The sequence below is a fragment of the Sminthopsis crassicaudata genome, chromosome 1 (assembly GCF_048593235.1).
Source record: "Sminthopsis crassicaudata isolate SCR6 chromosome 1, ASM4859323v1, whole genome shotgun sequence".
Lineage (NCBI taxonomy): Eukaryota > Metazoa > Chordata > Mammalia > Dasyuromorphia > Dasyuridae > Sminthopsis > Sminthopsis crassicaudata.
In genome coordinates this window covers 398240008-398266871 of record NC_133617.1, presented here as the reverse complement: position 1 = coordinate 398266871, position 26864 = coordinate 398240008, and the positions used below count along the sequence as shown (strand labels likewise).

The window sequence follows — 26864 nt, the reverse complement described above, 5'->3', positions numbered from 1 at the left end:
AGTTTAGTCATAAGAATTTTTATAGAAGAACTTTGTAAAAAAAAAAACAAAACAAAAAAAAAAAAAACTTTGTAAAAGAAATAACCCTAGAATGAGACAGTAGAGGAAGCTGTGAAATCATTTTTTCCCAGTGGAATTCTAAGATAACACATCAATCTAGTGCTCTAGAAGAGCTTAGGGGATAGTCTTTCAAGTAAGTAAGCTCCATACAGTCATAATGACAAATAGTTATTTAACAAAATGCTTTCCTTACAGCAGTCTTGAGATGGGTGGATTAATACAGCTATTTCTTGATTTTATAGATGGGGAAAGAAGCTTAGAAAGGTGGAGCCACACAGTTTATGAATGTTAAAGCCAGGGCTCAAAACCAGGTTTTTGGTCTTGTTAAACTGATAGAATCCATTCCCTAGACTACTCTCTCTTAAAGGTCTATTGTCTAGAATTCACAACAAGACTGGGAGTTAGGTTCAAGGGGAGAAAATCCTTGTGTTCAGAAGAAGTACTGGTAGATAGCGAATAACAGAGCCCTGGACTGTGCAATTCACATTTTGTGCTCTTTTGTTCTTACTTAGCCTGACAGCCAATCTTCTCCATGATCAGGGTGCACAGGCCATTGCAGCAGCAGTGAAAGAGAATCGAGTGCTCAGAACACTCCAGTGAGTTTTCCCCTACCCACATTATTTAATTCTTCCATATACCCACAATCCACAATTTCATCATCATCAAAAAGTAAGTAAACAAAGGTCCAGAGAACATTCTAACCCAACCCACTCCCATATTCTATTCCTTTTTTATTTAATATTTTTAATTTTTCCCCAGGTACATGTAAAACAATTTTTTTTACATTTTTTAAACCTTTGACTTCCAGATTCTCTACCGTCCTCCTCATACCATCCCATTGAGAAAACACATATGAAGTTATGCAAAACATTTCCATAAAAAAGTCATGTTGCAAACAAAATGTATTCATTTTCTCAGTATGGATAGAATTTTTCATCCTAAATCCTTCAGAGTAATCCTGGATCGCCACCTTGTAGTCCTTAAGACAAGGTTTGCTTCCCTTCCTCCTTCCTTTCTCCCACTCCCCTCAGTATTTTTCATTAATTTACCAGATATATATCTCTCTGCTACAGAGGTTATTAAGGTTCAACTAGGAATCTTTAGTTCCATGAACTTGGAAGCAAGGAAGGACTGGGTTAGCCTGGGAAATGAAAACAGGGTCAACAAAACTTTGCCATTAGTAATGATTTTGGAAAAATTTGCTAACGTTTTACTCTGATAATTCATTATAAGGTGGAAGTACCACTGGATTATCAAAGGTTGTCCCAAAAGAGCACAAAGTTCTTCTGAATTCTATTGAGCTATATTTATAGTTATCTATCCATCTGGTGACAGACTATATCTGCCATGCAAATATTAACTTCATTAATTTGTTAGTTTTTTTTTATGAAAAAGAACTTCAAATAGGTACAATTTTTTAAAGTATACATTAAATTTAAGAAGATCGTTAACAAACTTGCTTTCTAAACTTTTTGTTTTCTTTCATATATTTTAATGTTTTATTCTTTTTCTTTCTTTTTCTCTTTCTTCCCTTCCTTTTTAGCTTTTCTAATTTCCTCTTTATCCCAAAACAAGCCCTGGAGTAGGATACATATAGACAGGCAAAACACATCAACACATTGGCTATATCTGCATCTATCTAATCCATCTATCTATCTATGCTATATTTTCAGCCCTCTGTGAGAAATGCCTCATCTTCTCAGGTGAGGATTTCCCCTGCACCTGATGCTCTTGGTTCAGATTCTCAAGACTACTTTGTCACTTGTTTTTGCTGGTATCTTACCCTCTGCAGCTTACAATGGAATTTCATCCAGGTCAATGCTGCCAAGGCCCTGGGTCAAGCACTACAATTCAACCGAAGCCTGACCAGTTTAGAGTAAGTACGTGACCCTCTGCACTAGGCGGCTGAGGAAGATGTATATAGACAGAAACTATGGCTAGAGAGGAAAATCATGTGGTTGTAGGGGGTTATTCCAAAGGTTGTCAACATACAGGAAATTCTAATCCTGAAGCTGAAAAAAAATGCTTTTTAAAGCTCCAATTTTTGTATATTTTTATTCATATAAATGTACAGAAATTAATCAAGATCTCTATTGCTTTATTCTAAGCTGAGGGGAAAAAAGACAATGTGACTGATTCACTAGAATGATTTGGAGCTAGGCGTTCTTTTAAACTTAATTTTCTGGGGAATGTGATTAACAAAAAAGAAGCATGGACCAAAAAATTCATTTTACTTCAATCCTTCCCTATCTTACTAAGTATAGTGAACCATAGAATGTTCTCTGATAGTCAAGATCTTGAAGGGACCAAGGGTCATCATTCTGAAGATCAATTATAGTTATGGGCTTCTATGGGTAAAAATATTACCCAAAACATCTTCTGGAGGATTAAAAAATTGTATAACTAAAGCCCAATTTTATATTAGCTTGTTTTATTGTCATTTGCTGCTTCTCCAAAAAGTAGAGCACCTTTGAGCTCTGGTATGCTCTGGTAGATACATCCAATATGGACTATGTGTACTAGCTAAAGTGGTATTGACTGAGGCTTGGAAAGCAGGAAATAATGTGGCGGGGGGACTTACTATGTTACAGTTTGCAGGAAAATGCAATTGGAGATGAAGGGATGATGGCCCTTGCCAGGGCACTGAAGATGAACACAAGTCTCACGGCTCTCTAGTAAGTCTGTAGGTTACATTGAGGAAGCCAATTCCTCTTTTTACACAAATTTTGTTTTTGCTAGTCAAAGAAATTGTTTTCTTTCTTACAATTGGAATAAATGAAAGAAATGAAAAAACACATTTTTTTCTGTAACCTCTTCTCCTAAATAAACCTAACTTTTGCCAAAGAGAATGGCCAATGTGAATTCTTCACATGACAGAATGCCAACATTTGGTGCCTACCATCATCTGGTATCTCTATCAGCCACATCACTGGGTATTAAGGAGGGAGAAGAAAAGTCTATTTCCCCAACTTTTCTTGGAGACTGATTCTGGTCAGTCTTTCTTCTTTAATTTTAGTGCCTCCCCCCTAATATGTTGTTTCCCCCACTAGACTGTGGACTCCTTGAAAGCTGGAGAACAACTTTAAAGCTTTCTTTGTTTTTCTTTGTATCCTCAGTACTTAGCCCATAATAAATGCAAATTGACTATTTAATTCTGAAGTCAAATCTGAAGATTTGAATCTTAAGGATTCAAGCATGCTGTAGCAGTAAGAACAGTCTTTGAACAAAATGTGCTATTATTCAATTCAACACAAATCAAGTCCCTACACTGTGCTTTATAATGAGGAAATACAAAAATAGGTGTTATATAGACCCAGTTCTCAAGGAATTTACAGTCTATTTTTGGGGAAGCACAATGCACACACCTAACTTCAGTACAGGAAGAAGGTAATAAATGCATTGGAGACCAAAGTGCCCTGAGAAATTTGAGAGGGAGAGTCAACCAGCAGTGTGCTGATTAATGTTTAACAGAATCTCCAAAAATGTATGACATACTTTTAATTTTAATCTGCATTATAAACATTTAATCCATCACATTCTTAAGTCTAGATAGATGAACAAAACAATAGAACAAGCCTTGGTTTGAAGAGCTTGCCATTTGGTAATAATAATAATAAGCTCTCTCCACATAGGATGAACTGGTTTCAACATACCTTCATCTTCCATCATTGTACATTTTAGATAATTAGAAAAAAAATTAGGTTCTTGTTATAATTGACATAAATAAAATTTGGGTTTGGGGCAAGAAATGAGAAGGCAAGGACAGAAACAATTACGCCCAGAGAAGGAACACTGGGAAGTGAATGTAAACTGTCTGCACTACTATCTTTCTACCCAGGTTACTTATACCTTCGGAATCCAATTCTTAACGTGCAACAAGAAAATTGGATTTACGCACATATATTGTATCTAGGTTTTATTGTAACACATGTAAAATGTATGGGATTGCCTGTCATCTAGGGGAGGGAATAGAGAGAGGGAGGGGAAAATCTGGAAAAATGAAAACAAGGGATAATGTTATTAAAAAAAATTACTCATGCATATGTACTGTCAAAAAAATTATAAATATAGAATTAAAAAATAAAGAAATTAGAAGGCAAGCTTGTCTTGTATTAACTACACCATTTCTTGTAGTCTTCAGGTAGCCTCTATTGGAGTACTTGGGGCCCAAGCACTAGGTGATGCATTGGCTGTGAACGGGACCTTGGAAATTTTGGAGTAAGTATATTAGTCTTTAGGGCTGCAGTCTCTCATACAAAATACCTGAGTTGTTTCAGGTAGCTTGGATGTGAATTTACATATCAAGTTAAGTGAACAAGCTTTTATTAAGTCCCTCTTCTGTGCTGGGCACTTTGTTATCTGCTAATAGTCCTGACTTCCAAGAAATCCACAATGTAATGGGAAGAAAACATTAAAATAACTATCTATGATAGATGATATGGATAAATTGCATTAAAGAGAGGATACCAGCATTCAGGCAGATCAGGAAAGGCTTCTTGCTGAAGGTAGGATTTTACTTGGGACCTCACGGATGCCATAGAAGCCAGAAAGTATAGAAGAGGAAAGAGAGAATTCAAGTTGAAGGGAAAACCAATGAAATATCCCAGGTCAGGAGACTGAGGGTCCTAAATGAGCAAGGAGGCCAGTGTCAGTGGATCACAGTCCCCATGGAGGATATAATATAAGAGGAAGGCATAGTTCTGATAGAAGACAGATTTCTTACATATGGTGAGGTCTTCCAGATGTTATTTGTGGATGATATCGTGCTGATTGAATCAATCCCTTCCAAATGAGGACCACAATCACTCAAAAAATTTAGCCTAACCTACATAGGAAACACTGTGTGAATAAAAAAAAATACTTATTGGGGTATTATGGGACAATATCTGCATGCTAGGTCGCTCCTGTGCCTGGGCTTAAAGGCAAAAAACAGTCCCTGTCCTCAAATCTAATGGGGGAAATAACCTGCAAGAACGACATTTGTACTAACAAGATATAGGCAGAATAAGTTGGGACCGATCTTGGAGAGAAGGCTGGGATAAGCTACTTGGAGGAGGCAGGACTTTAACTAACGTATGGAGGAAGCCTGGGGAAGCCAGGAGAGAGAGATAACAGAGAGTTCCAGGCTTGGGAAAATGGGGGAGAATGGGGACATTGTTCTGTGGAAGCAGCAAGTGTGGAGAGGGTCAAGTTAAAAAAGATTGGAAAGGTAGAAAGGGATCAGATTATGAAGGCCTTTAAAAAACAAAGCAGAGGATTTTTATTTTATCTTGAAGATCCTAGAGTTTTTTGAATGGGAAGGTGGCAGTGATGTAGTCACAGAGGGAATCCAGAAGGAAGGCTCTCCAGGATCAAATGAGATACTTGGTATGCTGGGAAAGTTACTTGACTCCCTCTTAAGGGTTGCTTTCAGGATCAAATGAGATAATATATGTAAAGCACTTTTCAAACCTTAAATTGTTCCATAAATGTGAGATATTGTTACTTTACCCTCTCCTAGTAAATAATTTTGAGTCCCTAAAACTTTTTTTACCGAGTACAAATATAAACATGAGTTGCCATGTAGTATAATCACAGGCCATTATCTCAAATATGCAATAAAAATCTGCAGCAGCATAGCGCATATGTAGAAACACAATACGTGCACCTAGAGTAATAGTTTATATAGCAAAGAGGTAAACTATAAACGTAATACATAGGTCATGTACTACATGTAACATCACATATGTAGTACCAAATATGCAGCCCATCACTGAGCATTATCTGGCTCCACATGTGACCTCCTCTTCCACTACTCTTGAAGTATTTAAAAAATCAGTTTGATCACCAGTCTCAATACTCTTAGAATTACTCAAACTTACTGGTCTATCGTCCTAATTTTGATTTTGTGATTTAGTTCAGGAAAGTTATCACTGTCTCTAGTCTCCAATGAGTCAAGCACCTCATGTGTTTTTTGTTCCCTCGGGGCCTTCCTAGCAGGAGAATTCAGCAGAAAAGTATCTGTCTACTTCTTTTGGACTTGAACAGTCTCAGCTGACTTTTCTGTCCCTCTCCCTTTTCCCTCCATGCCTCCAGTCTCCAGAGGGTGCCAGCATGCAATTTCTTCTTCTTATGAAGCATCGTCACCCAGGACTAAGAGTCTATTTCTCAGAGATGGGCCCTTCTTAGAATCCACTTGACTGACTCTTTATTGCAATTTTCCTCTTTATCAGTAGGAGGTCAGGCTAGCCATTTGTTAACTGTTAAATTGCTCAATCTTTCAACTACTTAGAATAAGATAATGCCATCAGTCCATTAGCATATATATTCTTTGGATACCAAGATTTCTTTGTAGGATTTTTATCTTTTTTAACTATGGTGGAAATTCCTGACCACAAACTCAAGTGCCATATTAACACTTGTTTCTCTCTGATCTTTTTTTTTAATCTAAGGACATAATCGGACTATGGTCCTCCTTCAGTCCATCTTTTATAAGTGAGACATGCTAGCTGTGATTCTTTCCATCTTTTCCATCTTTTGAGACCCCAAAGCACAAAAGTAACTTTTTTGTAACTGTGGCTCTCATCCAAACATCAGCAGGTATGGAGTGAAGCCTGTGGTGTATTCTTGGTAGCATTATTATATTTATGTACTAAAAATGATGTGTTGATAACACTAAACTTTCTGTTCATAGTCCCCCAAATGTGCAATTAAAATGCTCAGGCATTGGATCAACTCAAGGATGTCAGTGTGCTCCCAGATTTCTTGCTTTTTGCCAAAAATCAATCCATCCTTGGATAGCTTGTTTTCAAAGTCTATACTTTGGCAAGGTTGGATCCTTACAGGGAAGCCATACATGGTGAAATACTTTTCCCACAATGTCTTGGCAACTGTAGCAACTTTCTGATTTCTTTGAACTCATTCAACAATCATTTATTAAATGCTGGGACACTGAGAATTATGAGGACAAAAATAAAAGTCTCTGCCTTTAAGAACTTACATTCCTGGTTGAGTATACTTGTACCTACTGGGTGAACTTCTCTATTACCATCAGGTGGTTGCTTATATTCTCCCTATCTTCTTCTAGAAATTAAAAAAAAGGCTATCCACACAAACTCCATTAGCTTGCTGGTACTTCTACTTGCCGGGTAAGCACTTTCTTTTGGGAGCACTTTCTTTTGAATCCAGTGATCATACAGCTCACATTTCTTAGAGAATCTGCTGCCATTTTGTGCTTACTGGCTTACTGACTTGTGTTCAGAATCATTTTCATAGCCCACCATGGAGTGATATGCCTTGGAAAACACTAGGATGGATTGGGTTGAACCACTTATTTGTTTATGCAAAGTTCCAACTTCTGCTATTTTATTAATGGCTTAGTGCACTTTGGGAAATGATGCCCAAGGGTCATGAGGGAGGGTTGGGGCTTATATCACCTCTCATGCAGTTCCTTCCACTGCTAATCATCAAAGGGTCCTTGAAGCAAGGAGTAGGGATGGGTCCAATGCATCAAATTTATATTCACTGAAGACACATTCAGCCACATTTTTAGGTATCAGTGGTCCAGTTCCTTGTGGCTCATAGATTGCTTCTATAGTCTTTTATAGATATCTTTGGGAGTAAAGATTTCTGCATTTATGTTAGTATTTCCTGGCTAGTAGTGCCTGATAGCCCTATGGTTAGTGCAGTGATCCACCTTGGGCAGGCAGTATCCAACAGTCTTTCAGTGCTTGGAATTGAAGTCTGGATAGATAGTCCACACAGTGTCGAAACTTATTGCCTATATAGGGGTGGAGTTCTGTGAACTGCATGAAAGGACTACCTCTATTGTATTTCTCAGAGTGAGCGTGGGATCTCCTAGAGAAGATGTGAGTTGTCACCATACCATAAGAAGATGGTAGCCCTGGTATATATCCAGCTGTGTCAGACATTTCTAGAGTGCTGTTTAAGACTATCAAAGTTCTGTGTTATCTTCAGATCAGCCCTTGAAAAGATCAGGAAGCATCAATATGGCTTTTGTGTATTGCACTACAGAGATACCTCAGGTCCAATCCATGAAGTGACACACTTTTGGTAGCTTTTTTCCCCTGGTCCTAGAGAATCATCATAATTGAACTTTCCTAGATTAACCTTTGAGATAGAGAATTCATTGTGTCTTTGATGTTCTCTGCACCCAAATGAATCACAGAATTGAGTTAGTATGGAGTTTTGTGGCCATCTAAACCAACCCACACCCAATAAAGAATCCACACAGCATCACACCCCAGCAGGTGGTCATCGAGGCGCTACTTGAAGACCTCTAAAGAAGAAGAAACTATTATCCTCTAGTGTAGCCATTAAACTTTTTGGATAACTAATTAGGAGGAAGTTTTTCCCCACTTATTACTCCTGATTCTTCCCTTTGGGGTCAAACAGAAAATATCTTAATTCCTCTTCCATACAACAGCCTTTCAGATATTTAAAGCCAACTGTCTAGTTCTACCCTCATCCCAAGTCTTTGCTTCTCCATGATTAACCATTACTAGTTTCTTCAACTGATTCTTATATGAAAGATTCAAGGCCCTTTGTCATAATGACATCCTCTGGACACTCTTCAGCTAATCAATGTCTTTCATAAAGTTTGGAGCCCAGAATTGAAAATGTTGCTCTAACAAGGACAGAACATAGGATGATTATTATTCTCTTATTCTTGAAAGCTATGCCTTTCTTTTTTGTATGTGGATAATTAATAAATGTATTAATTAGGCTAGCTAATAATCAGTAAATTGATGATCAGTTTCTTTTGGCAACCAAAGACAAAAGACAAGAAGAACCTGAAAGCTTTAAATAATCCTTGAAAAAGAATTTCCTTGACAACTGAAAATCAATGTTAATTGGTGGACATTTAGCGAGGAAGTCTTCAGCTCCTCCTGCTGAGAACATAGCTTGATCATGAGACTCAGCTGCTTCCAGCAGTCTGGTCAGGAGAATTCATTTTCATCTAGAATATTCTGATAGGTTTTCTCCTTCATGAGTTATTCACTTACTCTGAACTCTAGTGAGGGGTTCAAGGGAAAACACTTATTTCTTTTGGGAGAAGAACTCACCTAGATTGCATTCTGTTTATATTCTAAAGAGAAGTAGGGTCTCCTAGTTAGGTGGGGTCCAGCCCAAGATCAAAGAGTAGGTTTCCTGAGAGAAATATATTCTATTATTATATTCTATTATTATATTCTATTATTATATTCTATTAGTTATATTCACTTAGCCATGTCCTTCAGAGGCTGACCTTCCAGAGAAGTTGGGCCTTGATAAAGAAACAGAAAAAGAGTTTTCAATCCTAATTTAGTAATTGATTATTAGTAGAAAAATTTGAATTTGGGTAGAATCTGGAATCTTACAGTATCTCATTAACAATATACTCGAGGCAAATGGTAAAAATCTGGGTAGGGTATGCAAAGTATTGAGGAAAATCTCCCATTTTGCCATTTTGCATGCTCAATTTAAGATGGCCAATTATCTGGGGAGAGATATTATGATAGTTATGGCAAGCAACTGGACATCATAAATGCACCTCAATATTCAGTAGTTCTAGAAAATTATTTGATATATTTATGTAGTAATACTCCATTTATCCAGCCTCAGATGGGATGATGTCAGTGCTATCTCTGAATTTTCTAGATAATTGAGGTTTTGTCTTTTAGTCATTTCAGTCGTGTCTTCCTCTTCATGTCTCTTTTTTAGGGTTTTCTTGGCAGAGAAACTGCCATTTCTTCTCCAGATAATTTTACAGATGAGAAAACTGAAGTAAATGGGGTTAAGGGAAGTATGCCTTTCTAAATATAACTCAAGATTACTTTTGGTTTTTTTGGTGGGTTTTTTGTTTTGTTTTGTTTTGTTTTTGGCTGACATATCACACCATTGATTCACTGAGCTTGTTCTCTACTAAAATTAAACTTCCACACAGGATGTATGAATTGTCAGTGATCAGGTATTATGCACATCTTTATGCCCACAGGGCCCTTCCAGGTCTTTGAAAAGGCTTTAGTTTGTCCTGAACAATGATAACACTCAAGAAATGTTTTCTAGTCTGGATATATCAAGGCCATAAGGCCTTGGTAACATCCATAGCTTCCTTAGGGAATTCCAAATTCCTCCTGGTAAGTCCAGACAGAGCTAGTCCTTCCTTTCATTCACTTCACAGAGGTCTAGCCCCAGAGAGACTATAAGGCAGAAGTGTCAAAAAGCAGCCTAATGAACCACATGCAGCCCACAACCCTCCCAAGTGTGACCTAACCAGGTTAAAATGTAACTGGTAAATGTTTAATAAATAAAAATACAATAAGGGTTTTATGACATTTAAAAACTAAGTCAATAGGTGGCCTGCAAGAATCCCTATATATGAATTAATAACCCCCATTTCTAAATTTGACACCCTTGCTTAAGATATATATATTTGCAAGTGTCCTTTCATAAAATGAATAGAATACATTCATTACTTGGGATCTGCTGCCATTATCTGCTAGATAAATGTAAATACCTTAGAGATTGTTACCTTAGAGATTGTTTTTGCTGTTCAGATAGTTACAAATGATCCCATGTCTTTGTCATACTCCAGTCTTCCTGGCCACTCTGGTACATTTGATGTGCATCTGCTTTTGAATCACTGCTCTTTTGACTATTGGCTTTGGCAGGAGTCTCTTCAAATGCAATACGGTCAGTCGTTTTCTGCCCTCACACTGAAGGGTACGGAAGAACTGAACATAAGCTTCCTGTATACTCTTCGTACACCCAATTGTACACATAGCCTTTGCAGGCCCTCCAACACCATGATCTCAGAATATCCCTTTCTAGAGAGCATGTGAGGTCAAGAGCAGATCTCTTGAAACTCTCCATTAGCTTATTCTGTTTCTTCCCTCAATTCTTTGTCACCGTTGCATCACATTATTTCAGTGGCATTTCCTAGCCAGGACTCAAAAGGTTCCTTGTATAGTGGGTAGGGATGCCCTGTGAAAAGGATCATTGCTTTCCACAGTGAGTCCCTTATATTTGCACTGACAGGCCTACAGTGTACATTCTGTCCTAAAATATTGTTCTTATGTCTTGAACTGCTGAAAGTGATGACATCAGTGTGCCGTGAAATGCTAACGAGAATGAGGACCATGAGCAGCTGCTGGCGGTGCCCCTGGATTGTTTCATCCTCAGTCTATCCTGTCTCATCTCTCCTGGAGCAGAGTAGAGACTTTCATAGCTAATGTCCAAGCAGCTGATGAACAAGGATGCTAGAATATACCCATGTCAAACTGTTCACATACTTTTTTTTAAAAAAAATTCTGAATTTAACATATATAAAGGTAGCACTTCCATATATGGAGTCTAGCAGGAAATTAGGATAGTACACAGTTCTTTGAAGGTAGAGTCTGGGTTTTGTCATTCTTTGTTTTTCTATCACTTAACACAGTGCTTAGCACATAATAAAGTCTTAGTTAATGTGTTTTGGCTGACTGACAACTTATTCCTTCATATATATATAATATCACCATCAAACAATATTACATTTAATAGAACAGATAATCTATAGTCTAACAATCCTGGTTGAGAGATATGTTCCATCACTGAAACCACTTCCTTATATAGCTTAAACAAGTCAAATATACTGAGTAAAATAAGACTTTATTGATAATGCCAAAAAAGTATCAATTCAAATATTTAGTACATAAAATTAATTTTGTCACTTCAGCAATAACACTTTGCCCTTAAACCTCAGTATAGTGATGTAGAAATACAGAATTTCAATAATGCTTTGACTCACAAAAATGTAAGGGTTATAATGAAATACTTGGTTTTATCAGCAGGGCTTTCACAATCTAGAAAAAAATAAAAACAAAAAAATTTTGCTCTGAGTTTTTCCATTGCTAGAATCAATAACCCAAGCTTTACACAACACTCAATGCAGTCTTGCTTTTCAAAGAATCTAAAAAATTCAAATAGTAATGTTTGCAAAATCCTAGATAAGCCACCAAATGTAGCATCCCTTTAATAATATTTTCAGGTGTCTATCACCCTATTTGTATCCATATTCTGTTGCTCAACAGCCCTATTTTATCTTTGTTAAAAATATTATAGTAATACTAAAGAACCTTTTCTAAAATAGAAATGCAAGATAACAAGAAAATTACAATAGATAGCAGTCTCAAACTACTTCTCACACAGCATGACCAACAGCAATGGATATATTTCTCCCTGATCACTTCCATGTGTACTTCAACACCTAGAAGCTTGGGAATCCTTCCTCCTCCTCTACTTCTTCCTCTTCTTCCTCCTCCTCCTCTTTCAATTTCATCTTCTTTCTTTTTCCTTTTTAAAAGATGTAAATTGTAGCCAAACTTGAAGGCTGATAGTTAAGTGAATACTTGGGATCAAGTGAGGGTTTTTTCAAAGATATATTGTTTGTAGGAATGAGCCAGTAAGAATAGGTAAGGTTTCAATATGAGAGAAAGGGAAGTGATCTTCCCTAAATCTCAACTCTGACCATGGCACACACACACACACCTCTTCCCTCAGTCAATAAAGTTTAGTGGGTCCCTATCACCTCCATGATCAGTTAGAAAATCTTCTGTTTGGGATTCAAAGCTCTTCCTAATCTTTGTCCTTTTCCTCTCCCCCAATCTCTTCAGTCTTCTTACACTTTAAATCTTCCTTATACTTTTTGATCCCATGACACTGTTTCCCTCAAAAACTACTCTTCTTCCCAAATTCAGGCACTTTCTCTGGTGTCCCACATATCTCTTGTCCTCTTCATTTCTGCCTTCTGACCACCTTGGCTTCCTTCAAATCCCAGATAAAACTCCACCTTCTATAGAAACTCTGTCCCCATAACCTAGTGTCCTTCCTCTGTTTATTATTTCAGATTTATCTTGTTTATAGCTTAATTGTACATAATTGTACATTGCTTCCCTCAGTAGACTTTGAACTTTACTGGGAGCAGGGACCTTGATGAAGAGTGAGGCAGGCTCTTTATTAGAAAATGGAGGAGAGAATGGAGAATGATGTCAATAAGATTACAGAGGAGCAGAGCAACTCAAATTTATAATTGAGAGTGCGTAGAAAATCAATTAGGGAAGGGTAAAATTATTTCTTTTCAGTAGCAAGAGCCAAGTTGAGTTAGACAAAATAAATTTGTAGTAGATCCAGTTAGCAAAGTCTATATTAAATTACTTCCTTCTGGACCATTCAAGCAGCAATGAAGAGCAGAGAAAGTAGAAAATTATTTTATTATGAGTTATTTTTTGTTGGGGTTTGGCAAAGACCATAGGACATAAGGTGAGGTATTCAAGAAAACAATTATCTCACATAAGCCTAGAGTTAATAGAAATTCAGCTTTCTGTCTCTTTATAATTTGTAGTGATTAATATTTAGATATGTCTGAAACATTAGTAATTCATAGCTTCATATGTCTAAGAGATCAGACTATAATCGTTGGTTATACAAGTTATTGATCTTATGTATTTTTCATTAAAGAGGCAGCATGGCACATATGTCTTTCTCTGATCGAATTTGTCCTCACGGGCAGGGATTGTTTCACTTTTGGTTATACAAATCACCCCTAACACAGTGCCTGGCACAGTCTTCTGTCTAGCCTTGGAGTCAAGAGCAAGGAAGCCAATGTCACTCAAATAGAGAATTTTATATTTGATCATGGAGATAGGGAGTCACTAGAATGGGGTAGGATTGTGTGTGAAATGGTCAGAGTTGATCAGGATTTAGAAATATCACTTCCCCCTCCCATCTGGAACATTTTCTTTATCTACTAGCTTGTTGCTTACAATTCATCCTTGTAAAAAAAACCAAAACACAAAAACCACCACCTTCCCTTGATCCCAACTACTGACTCAACCACCAACCTCTCACCACATTGCCTTTGCTTCTCTATTTTCTCTGATAGCTTAAGAGGAAACTCCATTGGGGCAGTTGGAGCTAAGGCCATAGCTAATGCCTTGAAGATAAACTCCAGTCTTCGGATCCTCAAGTGAGTAATTGTTGATATTTATGAGGAAAAAAGGCAAGGCTCAACAGTTGGGGAGTCAGCCGGTTGCTGTGGATTTCCTCTGTAGTACCTTCTTTTATAAATACAGATCTGCTTGCCATCTAGGGGAGGGGGTGGAGGGAGAGAAGGGAAAAGTCAGAAGGGATAATGTTGTAAAAAATTACCCAGGTGTATGTTCTGTCAATAAAAAGTTATAATAAAAAGAAAATTTTAAAAAAAGAAAAACTATAATTTTGGGAGAGAAAAAAAATTACAGATCTTGGATAAAATGGAGGGCAGCTAAGTTGGAGCAGTGGCTAGAGTACTGGGCCTCTTAGTCAGGAAAACTCTTCTCCCAGAGTTCAAATCTGGCCTTAAGACACTGACCAACAGTGTGATCCTACACAAGTCACTTAACCCTGTTTGCCCGAGTTTCCTCATCTCTAAAATGAGTTGGAGAAAGTAATGGCAAACCCTTCCAGTATCTCTGCCAAGAAAGCCCCAAAAAGGGATGAGGCATCAGACATAACTGTAATGATTCCACAACAACACAACTCTGAAAATACCTACTTGTGTGATAGTGAGCAAATAATCTGACTTCTTTGGGCTTAGGTTTTCTTCTTTGTAGAAAGAGATGATTGGACTATACTATCTCTAAGGTTCCTTTTTGCTCTAACAACCTGTATTTATAAGGCAAGGCCCATCTGGACATTTGCATATAGTACATCATAGCATTAAATGTTAAAGGCAACTGGACTGTTTCTACACTAGAGAAATCAGAGCCAACACAGCTGCTCCTTCCCTATGACATAGCTGAGTTTACCCCAAATTTCAGTGGACAAGTCAGGCCCCGAGTTCCATGTTACTTTTCCAGTTATATGGTTCCTTGGTTGTTTTCTTGGTCTATAAAGATCACCATAGGGTTTTTTCCATCTTTCTCCTAGTCTTCAAGAGAATTTCTTAGGAATGGATGGAGCCATCTGCATCGCCACTGCACTGACCAGCAACCATGGGTTCAAGCATATCAAGTGAGTGATGGTTGACAAAAAGTAGTTTAGTTCAGGGATACCATTTCCCCCTTCTCTTTCAAAGAGTATGCTTGTCCACCTCTAGTTAAGAAATTAAAATAGGCCATTTCTCACTTTATTAGATGAGGCAAAAAATATTAAAAGCTCATTATACTAGGCACCTAGTATCCATCCTTGGATGACAGAATGTAGAATCAAAAAGATCTTTACAGGATAGGAGGATTCCCGCAACAAAATGAAATGAAATAGAGTCATGCATGAAATTAAAACACAAATATAAGAGAGCAATGTGGGGAAAAAAAGCCAAAATTTTAGTGGATCGAAAAGTCACTATATGTCAGTAATGTGGTGCAGTTGCTAAAATATCAGTAACAAAAACAATGCAAGCAAAATAAAATTAGTCATTGTGTTTATTAATTAGAGGTATAGGTGGTGATAATTTCTACCAAAAGCTGTATTAAATCAGACCACATTTGGAGAAGTGCATTCAGTTCAGTTTTGGTACTGTATTTTAAGAGGGTCAATGGCAAAGGAAAGGGCATGCAGAAGATTGTGAAAAAGTGAAGGGTCTTGGCAATCATCCTACAAGGGGATTTTTAACCTAGTAAAGCAGAGGGGTGGGAGTTTAAAGTTATCAAATATTTGAAGTTGTCATGGGAGAGATTTATCTTTGTTGCTTCAATGGGCAGAACTAAGAGCAATGGTTCAGTGATAGTGGAATAGACTTGGGTTCAATATAAGGAGAAACTTTCCAGCAGTGTCTAACCTGTCCAAGGACGCTATAAAACAGTTTTTAATCTTAAATTCCATGTATACATTTTGAGTGTCTTTTGTCTCAGATGGGAAAAATCTTATTTTTGTTAACCTTTTAACTTTCTTTTCCAAATTCATTAGTTTTTAACATTCACCTTGGCAAAACCTTGTGTTCCAAATTTTTCTCTTTTATTCCCCCTCCCCAAGACAAGCAATTTTATATATAACTATTTTCATTTTCATTTTTAATTTTATTATGCTAATTTTTTGCTAATTTTATGCTCATTTCTAATTGTTTATATGGTAAAAATTTTAATTATGCTAAAAAGGGATCCATATACTTCACCAGACTGCCAAAGGAGTTCCGACATACACAAATCCAATTCCTGATGTAAAGGGATTTTCAAACTTGGTAGGAGGTTGAATTTACTACTTTCAAGTCTAGGTTTCTATGATGCCTCTTCAGTGGAGGCCCTGGGCAACTATTTGCAAACCTTTACTAAAAGACGTGGATCTCAAAGTTTGAAAGGGGTAGGGCTGAGAAATGGTCATTGGAATTGGCTTGCCTTGGTAATTGCCCTTGCAATTTGACGACCTACTCCCACCATTCTGAAATAGTGAAGAATCAAAGTCATTCAAGACTTCTTTGACATCATTCTCATGCATTCTGCAAACTACCCTTTCTTCTAGTCACTCTCTCCTGGCCTCTAGGACCCAACTCTCTCCTCTTCCTCCTCTTTCATTGTGTGAGGTCCCCAAGATTCTGTCCTTGATCTTTTTATCTACGCTTTTTCCTAGTGATCATGATCACATTAACCCTTGTGGATTTGTTGCTTGTTTCTATCCAAACTCCCAAATTTATGCATTGCCACTGTAAACCAGCACTGTTACCAGCTGACAGGACACTTCCATTTCACGCTCAACATGTCCCAAACTTCTCTTCCCTACATCCTACCCCTTTTGTGTACAGCCTCACCATTCTTGCAATTATTCAGGGTCACAACCCTGGTATCTTGGGACTCTTCCTGACCCTTTGATCAGGTGCCAAGTGCTATTACCTCCTTCAACCTAGCGCTGCACATTTGACTGATAATGAAGTTAGCATAAGGTCCCCACTACCTGGTCTTTTGATAAAAGTTTTGGTTGCTATCCAAATATACTCTTTTTTTCAGTCTCCAGGGAAACCACATTGGAGAATCAGGTGCCAGGATGATCTCAGAAGCCATCAAGACAAATGCTCCAGATTGTATTGTTGAAATGTGAGCCATAATTTCTGATGGAACTTTTTTGGTGGACTGAGCAGAACAGGGAAGAAACCAAGCAGGAAATTTGGATAAGACTATTTAAACAATTGGTAGCCTGAAGGTCAGTGCTAGCAGGAATGAGCTTATTGAAGCAGTTTCAAAAAGAGGTTATCATCTACCTCTAGAATTGAGCATAAGTACAGGAATAGCAATGACTAATAAAACTGCATAAACAGAGTGAATTCTTTCACCGATAGGCTCTGCAATTGTGATTTAAGGGTTCAGCTGCTTTAACAATAGAGGAAGTTGGTTGGTCATGAATAAACATAACACTGTTAAAAAAATCAACCTGACATGTAGCAGAGGAAACATTCCTTGATTCTTCCAACCACCACAAGTCTCTCAATTCCTCAAGAAACATGGAAAAATTGGGGAGGGATATATTTTGACATGGTTGTAAGGCTTTGGAGACAAAAAATAATTGGCATTTCTTCCAATTTTCCACCACATCAACCAGTACCAAGCAAATTCTTCAAAGACAAACGCAGGTGACCTAGTGGACTGTCAGCAATGTGATATGGCAATAGAAAAAAAAATTGATTTTGTTCTGCTTTATTAGCAGAACAAATATGGTGCTAATCCTGACACATATTCAAATATGTGATGAGGTATTCCAGAGTGGATAAATTCAATTTGCTTTGGCATTGGCTAGCATCAATGAATGAAAGCACATAGGAAAAACTTAAGCACAACAAAGATACTTCCTCATAAATGAAGCTGTCTAAAAACGAAATGGGCCATCTTAGGAGACAGTACACTAGTTCTAACTTGAGAGTTTTAAGGATAAGACCAATGTTCCAGGTAGGGATTGGACTAAATAATCCTAAATGAGGATTTTTTTTCCGTTTTAGAATTCCGTAATTTTGATTTAACACATAGAATATATCATGTGTTGTGTCCTGCTTCCTAGAGCCCCCAAGTAGGGGTGAGAAAACATACCATTGCTTTCTAGAGCCCCCAAGTTGGGGTAACAAAATGTACTGTGCTTTTTAGAGCCCCTATGCTGGGGTGATTATACCTCTCTAGTGGAGAAGTGATGAGGTGGGACTCCTGAGGATGGTGGAAAAATAAGAGTCCATTTAGTTCAAGCACTTTCCCCTTTTTATATCCCTCATACCATTATGTAACAAAAACACTGGGCATGTGCCCAGTATATACTGCACACATGGGACCACATGAATAACTTGCTATTGTACATAGTGCCACCTGGTATCACTCTGCTTCCATCACAACACAAGTTGTCATCGCGCCCCCCCCCCCCCCCACTTCTCAGGAAGGCTAAGAACCCTCAGGGGAGATGAGAAGCTGAACCAGACATTGTCAGCAGGTTCCCTCTGGGTTGAAAACTCTTACACCTCACCCTGAGTTTCCCCACTGTCTGTGACCTTCTACAATGATGTGTCAAAATGTAAGGACAATGAAAATCTGTTGGGCCTCAATTACACAAATACCACTAGAAACTTCTATATCAAAGGCAGAGGATCTGTCAAAAAACATTCTCACAAATGGTTGTGCTGCTGGAAAAAAGAATCAAAACAAGACACTTAAGATCTAATTAATCAAATCAATGAGAATGACTGTGTATGAAGACTATAAAATGATATTCATTTTTAGTTTGAACAGGAAATCATTAGGGCCGTAATATAAGCAAGTACAAAAAACATGTCAACCTGCTCACATTTTCCTAACTGCCACCTTCTAAAAAGGACACTAGTATTACAATCAAGCAAGTCTCTTTTTACAAGATTTTGGCAGAAAATGTTACTTGGGTCTTCAAAGTGGTTATACTTTAGTCATATAATATAAATGACAATACTGGCTTGAGAGCCATAATATTCAGCCATCTCTTCTTTTTTGCCACAGCATTCTTTTTTAAAAAAAATTATTTTATTGTTTAGCATAACAATTCCAAAAAAAGTCTTACCTAACCATTAAAAAATGGTTAAGCAAAACTGCCTAATGTACCTTAGACAGCACATGATTTTGTTTCTATAATTTACTATTTTTAAAAGAATAATCTGGAATCAACACTATTTTGTATCATACAAATCCTTCATAATCCTCCATAATCCTCATTCCTTACAGTGTAAAAGTATTTCATTACAATCATAGGTCACAGTTTATTTCCCAACTGATAAGACATTATTCCTAGATTTTTTTCTTACTATAAAGAATGCTTATGAGTATTTTAGTACCAATGAGATCTTTCAATTTCTAGGAAATATAAACCTAGTAACAGTATTACTTTCTAGGTTGAAGTTTAACAATTTTTTCTTGTATAATTATAAATATTTTCCCATAAAGGTTGAGTAATTCACAGTTTCACTCATTGTTATCAGTGTGTCTTTCTTACTACAACTCAAATGATTATTTTCATTTGCTGCCATTTTTGGCAATTTGATGGTTGGAAGGAGATTCTTCAGTTGATACTACACTCAAGATTAATTTTATAATTCTCTCTTCTCAATTCCTTTCCATTCTTTTAATTCTCAGGACTACTGAGTTATCCTTTAGAAAATGTTCTAAGGAACTGCTCCTAAATACAGAAGCTAATATTTGATCATCAGCTGGCCCCAGAGAAATAAGCCAAATATCTTCATTTCATAAAATAAAAAGTTGCATAAAAGATGTGATTTTAAAAAACCCTAGTGCTTACATAATTTAAAAATAAAATTTCTTTTTCTGAGCAATTAGTGTAAACACAAAGTATTCTGTATGATACTTGCAAATATGAATGTTTAGGTGGAATGATTTTATTTTAAAAAATTATATATTGTAGAGCAATACACACAAATAGCCTAAGAAGAAAAAAAGTTAGTATGGGTATATTTTTAGGTCCCAGAACACTGGGTCCTTAAAAGTACTAGCACATTCCCTGCTTTTTCTTAAAAGATAAGTAATTCATTCTCATCAGTATAACTAAGCTATATATACTATAGAAGTGTTACATTACACACACACACACACACACACACACACACACACACACACACACACACACATATATAATATTACTATATTACACTATATAAGTGTAACAAGCCATTCTTTGTCTACCAAGATGCTAGTGTTGACTTACCATCCCTTAAGACATTTGGTTTTGAGTTGTTTTTCCTATAGTAGAGTTAGGCTGTTTTGCTCTTGTGGCAAACATCACACATCTGTTGACTTGAGTAAATTCAACTCAGCAGGCATCTATTTAGTACCAATTATGTGCAAGACATTGTACCAGGCAAAAATAAGAATACTTCTTGCCTTCAAGAAACTTATAATCCTACAGCTATGAACAAAACAAAACTAATTGGCCCAACAAGAATCACATTCACAATATTGGTCTCAGCTTCCCATCTTCAACAATTATGACTAATAAGTGTGTTATGAAGGATAATACATTCTTATTTAAAAGTGTCTTAAGAGTTTCTCCCATGAAGAATACTACTCACATAGGTATATATTATTACTATGAATTTCATGGTTACAGATAAAGCTTTTTGATACTGGTGTCAGGCTACAGATTTATCTTAAGGGATTTACCATGTTTTTTGCTTCTTAAAAAAAAAAGTTCCATATAGGATTTAGGTGGTGGGTTGGGTTTTGTTTGTTTGTTTGTTTGGTTTTTTTTTTTTGGTAATTATTGTTTCTGGTATTATAACCACATTTTAAAGTCAGGCTAGAGTCTTGCAGGTATATAAGCTATATTCTAGCTTCAGTATTTTTGAAAAATGTAATTAACTCTTTGAAACCAATTAAATTCCATGAAAGAAAAAAAATATAACTTCCAAGATGCCTAACAAACTCTGGCTCGTACATTGCATGGCAACTATTTCTACTGAGTACATCTTTCTCAAACTGTAGAGATAGTATTTAGGAAAAAGGTGTGCAGAGAACACTGGATTGATGGTCAAACCACCTGATTTCTCAAATATCAGCCCTACCATTTATTAAGTCAATGTGTGACCTTGAGCAAAATCTTTCCAATTTGAGATGAGGGGATTAGACCAAATTATCTTTCAGTTGCATTTTTTTTTTAAATGAGTCTAGATTACCATACAGGCTCCTAAAATTTTTAGAGTTCCCATATTAGTCACAAATAAACACGGAAATCTTGTATAACTATGTATTATTTGCTAATGATAAACTGTTACCATGCTTAATCTACAAGTGAAGAAATTAAAACTCAGCAAAGTCAAGCAATTTGTCCACTGTTAAATGGCTAATAAGTGGTAAAGGTGGCTGGGTGCACTTCTAGGAATGGGCGCAGAACTGGGAGCCATGTAGTTTCAATGGCCAAAAAGAAAAATCACTGAATTGGCTGTTTAACTACACTTCTTTACTATGTTTATGTCAAGCCTTTTTCCTGCCAGAAAGAAGCAATCTGCTAGCATGGGAAAAAGAGTGCTGAGACAAAGAGTCAAGAAACCCAGCCTTTAGGTCCTAATTTCTATCTTACTATCTTTCAAAGAGTTAATTACATTTTTCAAAAATACTGAAGCTAGAATAGAGCTTATATACCTGCAAGACTCTAGCCTAACTTTAAAATGTGGTCTAGGCCATGGGGACCCTCAGTTCTCTCCATCTGTGAAATGAAGTTGGACAAGATGATCCCTAAGGTCTCTTCTACCTCAAATCCTTTTCAAAAAGATTATTTTAGTAAATGCTTGACACTGAACAACATAATATGACCAACTAAATTTACTTACTAGCAATTTACATTTTAAATCAAGAACCATAATTTTTCAATCATTCCCATTGTCTTCAGTAGGATTCTTTGTTGGTCCACTCAATCCTATTCACTCTATGTTTGTGATTAATGTGTAGTTCATTTTTCTGTGGGGAGAGTTTTTTTAAACTTTGTATTATTTCAAAGGTCTGTCTGAATTTATTTTCATTAGTCTGAATTGTTTTGTAGTATTCCATTCCAATCCATATCTTAATTTAACTACTCCACCTGTGGTCACATATTTAGATTCCCTTTTTTGAGATTACATATAATGCTACAAAAAATCATTAACAGTTTTTTTTTTGTTTGTTTTTGTTTTTTGCTTCTTAAAACACTGATTTCAGGAGTTATCAATAGGATTAATAAGTTAAAGAATATGACCATTTTGTAACTTTTACTGTATACTGCTAAGTAACTCTCAAAAAAATTCTATTGACTTTTGCAGATTTGCAATTCCATTGCTGGTGTTTTAGACTTACTTTTGGGTAATCTCCAGATCTCAGGAAAATGAAAAATCTAGCTCAAGAAGATTTACAAATTTAACTGAAAAAATGAGATATATGATGAAAAGGTGGTCCTGGTTGCCTTGGGAACATGATCTTTTTCAGAAATAAGTGTGTTGAAAAGGTAGTGAAGAAAAAAAAAACTACAGCCTAATATAAAGGCTTTCACATGTCTTTCTCATCTTTAAGGATGGATGTTCTATAAGGATGGAAACTAACCTATAAAATTTCTTATAAAGGAAAGAGTGTGGTATAGTAGAAAAAGCCCTGAATTAGATGAAATTAGATGAAATAGATGAAATTCAAGAAACCTGAGTATTCTACTCAAGAACTATAGAGCCACACACACACAAAGTCACAGCCTTTCTTCATCTCAATCTCATTTTTTACAAAATGTTAGTTCTATTAGATGAACTCAAGGATCTTTTCCAGCTCTAACATTCTATGACTCTGTGACTGAAATGTTAAAAAAAATGTTTATTTAAGAAAATTCAAAACTTAATACAGAGAACACACAGAGAATTTTAAAATTTAAAAGTAAGTTAGACCCTAAAAATTGGTATGTTACCAGAGTGTTCTAAAAGCCATGTGAAAGTGCAAACACAGAGGATAGCTATTCTTGGGATGGTTCCTAAGATCTGATTTGTATCACAGTGGTATTACGTCATATTTCTTTTCTTTTTGTGGTTCTGTGGACCTTTATGTACCTCTTCTATGATACAAAATAATCAAGAAATCTTGTTTTCCAAAAATATATTCCAAAAACCTTGGTGGTATTTTGGTTCCTGTTTAAACCTCATGAATTCTAAGCAAAGTAGGATACAGCTTGAATACCTTGAATAATGACCAGCTAATTTAGTTAAAATAAAGGATATTACTTTCCCAAACATCTCACTACAGATTTACCTATGTTGTATTTAATATACATAGAGGCCAGAAGGAGTAAGCTAGAAATCATTGTCACTCTCATCCAGTGGCTCAGGTTTCCGGGCCCTACGATTTGGCTTGGTTGGGGAGAGAGCTATGCTTTCATCTTCCAAATCATCATCATCATCTTCATCATCTTCCATATCAATTTCACTATCCTCTGAATCTTCCTGCAATAAGAAAGATAATAAATGTAACTTGACACCATCTACTTCTTAGCTAGTTAAGAAATTAAAAACCAACCACCATCTTCCTAGCAATTCAGAAGAAAAAGGTACTACTTGGCACAGGCCCAGACATAGATGAAAAGTCTCTGTATTAATAATACTGTCTTCAGTCGTTGATTTCCAAACCTACGTAACCTGGAACAAATTGAATTTCCTTTTGTTATATATAATGCCATGGATTTTAGTCAACTGTCCCTAGAACTTGTTTCTTGGGACTCAGATAAATATTTTTTGAGGTCTCAGTTTCCTCCTCAATAAAATGATAAAATCTTTACTTTTTCACAGAGCAATTGTGGGGACAATATGTAAACTATAAAGTACAGCAAAAATGAGAATATGTTTTATTATCTGTTGATAAAAGAAGGGAAATGAGGGCATGTTCACTTTTCATTCCTATTAAGACTTAGGGAAGAGAGGAGAATGTGGAAAGTGGTTATGAGATGCAGAGTAAAAAAAGAAGCTTAAACTCCTTCTGGTCTGTGGGTGAGGATAGCAGTTTATTGAAAGGATGTATAGATTGGACCTATTTTGAGTATATTTACATGTGATTTATATGGAAAGTTCTTTGCAAACCTTCAAGCACTTCTTAGATTCTGGCGAGTACTATTATCAGTACTGTCAATGAATGAATGGAAGATAGGAGGACATATGGAATAACAGTATACATGTATATTCTGGACTAGCCCAGGCCTATATGAGTTTATAAAGCAATCACTTATGTACATGAAGGCAAAAAGGGCTAATTAGTACTCCCAGACCATCTCCAATTCTTTCATCAGACTTTGTTATTTCTACAGTGGAGTCTTTATCTTCTTAGTCTTCAAATGAGATAATACAGGTTAAGCATTTTGTAAACCTCAAAAGTGATGATTAGCTGCTATTGTCTATTATTCTAGTCCTAAATTGTGGAGTTATTCTCTACTCATCATCCCAACTCCATCTTAATTCACCTCCATCAGGCATCAAATCAAAAACTTCCATTGTTGTGTTCCTCAGCCATCCCTTCTTTTCCATGCTTACTGCTAATTTCCTAACTTATCACTTCACATTTTGATTTACTAAAATGCTCAAACTGATCTTCCTGTCTTCATCCAATACGACACTGTTAAATAAATCTTGGGACTGGGGCAGCTAGGTGATGCAGTGGAGAGAGCCCCAGCCCTAAAGTCAGGAGGACCTGTGTTCAAATCTGACCTTAGACACATTTCCTACTTGTGTGACCCTGAGCAAGTCACTTAACCTCCAATTGCCTCAGCAAAGATAGAGAGAGAGAGAGACAGACAGACAGATTTTGGGATCTAAACATAAACCAACCCTTTGCTTAAAAACTTTCAATACTGCCCTATTGCCTCTCCATCCAAGGTTAGCTTAGCTATCAAGGCTCCCTAGATTTGGCTCCAATTTAGCTATCATCTACTCCAGTCAAATCAAGTCACACCATTACTCCCAGATCAAACTATTTTTACATCTCTCCTGGTGTGATTTCCCACCGAGAATGCCTTTGCTCCTATCTAAGGCCCAACTCAGATATTACTGGTCCCTTTCTCCCTTCTCCTTCATCCCTTCCCCCGACATCTTTCATTTACTCTTTCAGAGGGCAGTGGTCCTATTTCTACCTTTCTTGATAGCCCCCAGCATTTAGCATCCTGCCTGTACTATTCATCAGGTACTTAACAAATAGGTTTTCTCATTTATTACCAACTTCTTGGGCCTCTGTCTCTTCATTTATATGACTTTTGAGGTCTTTTTATTTATAAATCTATGGTACTGTGACCCTGTGTCAAGGTTCATCTTTTTCATCACCACAAGACTATAACCATGTCTCGTACCTTATTTTATTATTAGTATGTCAATATTCAGCACAGTTCCTCATTTAAAGTAAGAACTCAATAATGTTAGATGAAGAGGAGGACCTTGTATCACCCTGGGCCCACCTATGACTAGACAAATCTTGCAAAGTCCTGCCTTCCACACTAACAGAAATAATTGCCTCTCCTAAGGCAGGGACCAGAAGAGCATTTCAATGAGTGATCTGATACTTGGACCAAATGAACTAGTTCTCCTCTTTGGGGGAAGAGGTTCCTCTAAATGTCCAAAGCACTTCTTTTACATCCTTCCTATCAAAAGATAGGGGTTGGACCTGAGATTTCATTGATGGAGTTCTACCAATGCTGCTCAATAAGTCTTAAGAGTTGCTTGGATCACTGAGGTTATTACATCACTTTCTCGGGGTCACAGAGTCAGATTGTCAGAGGAGGGACTTGAACCCAGGCTTTTGCAGGCCAGCTTTCTATCCCCTGTACCAGAGATGTCAAAGACACAGGCTATGGGAGCATGAGACCTGAATCAGATTAAAATGTAACTGGGAAGTATTTAACAAAAGAAATAAAAATATAGGGGACAGCTAGGTGATGAGTGGGTAGAGCACTGGCCCTGAAGTCAGGAGGACCTGAGTTCAAATCTGGCCTCAGACACTTAACACTTCCTGGCTTAACAAACAAATAAATAAAGATATAACAAAACATAGATGATGTTACTACTTGGTTTTTAAAGTTGGTATGTGGCTCACAGAGATTCTGATGTCTGTTTGAATGGCCCTCATTTCTCTTTTGGGTTCCACACCCCCAGCCCACACCACTGGCTCCGCTTGTAACAAATGACATTGGAGAATGGTTATCTGGGCACATGCAATCTACCATGATGATACTGAAGGCAGAGACTGGGCATCATTTTCTATGTACCACCCTGCTGACAGTGACTTCAGGTAAAAGATGCTCAGTATTAATGCAAAGCCCTATAGGGAGTACAGAACCAAAAAAGAATCACTGCCCCAAAGGCAATTCTGGTATAATGATGGTTACAAGGTTATACTGCTAAATGTGCAAGTAAATTATTATTCAGTGAGCATTTTCTATAGGAAATTTTTTTTTGGTTGGGAATTCAAACAAGCAAATATAGTCCCTATCCTAAGACCTCCATTCTAGGGATGATGACAGGAATATAAGGCAGGTCCATATAGGAGGAATGGAAGGTAATCCTAGAGGAGAGTCTAATTAGCAGAAGTCTGGCAGAAAGTTAGGGATTCTAATAGGAAGAGGAGAGGAAAAGAAAGAATGGGAGAGAGCCAGTGAATGAGCATGGAGATAGGAATAGATGGAACACTATGAGTGAAGAGTATCAAGTAGGCCAGTATGGCTGGCTGTCACAATGCGTGGAGGACAGAAATGTATTATATGACTGGAAAGGTGAGAACTTGCATTTTTCTGATTCTAGAGAACTTTATGCCAGTCTCTTGAGAAAGTTGTTTAGCAAGACTAGATCCCTCCACAGCCCTGAAGTAAATGAATAGATAACCTGG

General features: G+C 36.9%; 2 protein-coding genes across 11 annotated transcripts in view; one reads left to right on the top strand and one right to left on the bottom strand.

Moving 5' to 3' along the window:
* The window catches only part of NLRC3 (NLR family CARD domain containing 3), a 60729-nt gene extending 43310 nt beyond the window's left edge, over positions 1-17419 (top strand). The window contains exons 11-17 of the mRNA XM_074279965.1: positions 573-656; positions 1853-1936; positions 2652-2735; positions 4195-4278; positions 13964-14047; positions 14989-15072; positions 16998-17419. Coding sequence (XP_074136066.1) covers positions 573-656; positions 1853-1936; positions 2652-2735; positions 4195-4278; positions 13964-14047; positions 14989-15072; positions 16998-17088 — 595 coding nt within the window. The 3' untranslated portion in view covers positions 17089-17419. The remainder of the gene's footprint in view (positions 1-572; positions 657-1852; positions 1937-2651; positions 2736-4194; positions 4279-13963; positions 14048-14988; positions 15073-16997) is intronic.
* Positions 17420-22809: 5390 nt separating this feature from the next.
* Positions 22810-26864, bottom strand: part of CLUAP1 (clusterin associated protein 1) — a 41361-nt gene continuing 37306 nt past the window's right edge. For all 10 annotated transcript variants that reach the window (XM_074279966.1, XM_074279968.1, XM_074279972.1 and 7 more), the window contains one exon: positions 22810-23449. In XM_074279966.1, the coding sequence (XP_074136067.1) occupies positions 23300-23449 (150 nt within the window). In that variant the 3' untranslated portion in view covers positions 22810-23299. The remainder of the gene's footprint in view (positions 23450-26864) is intronic.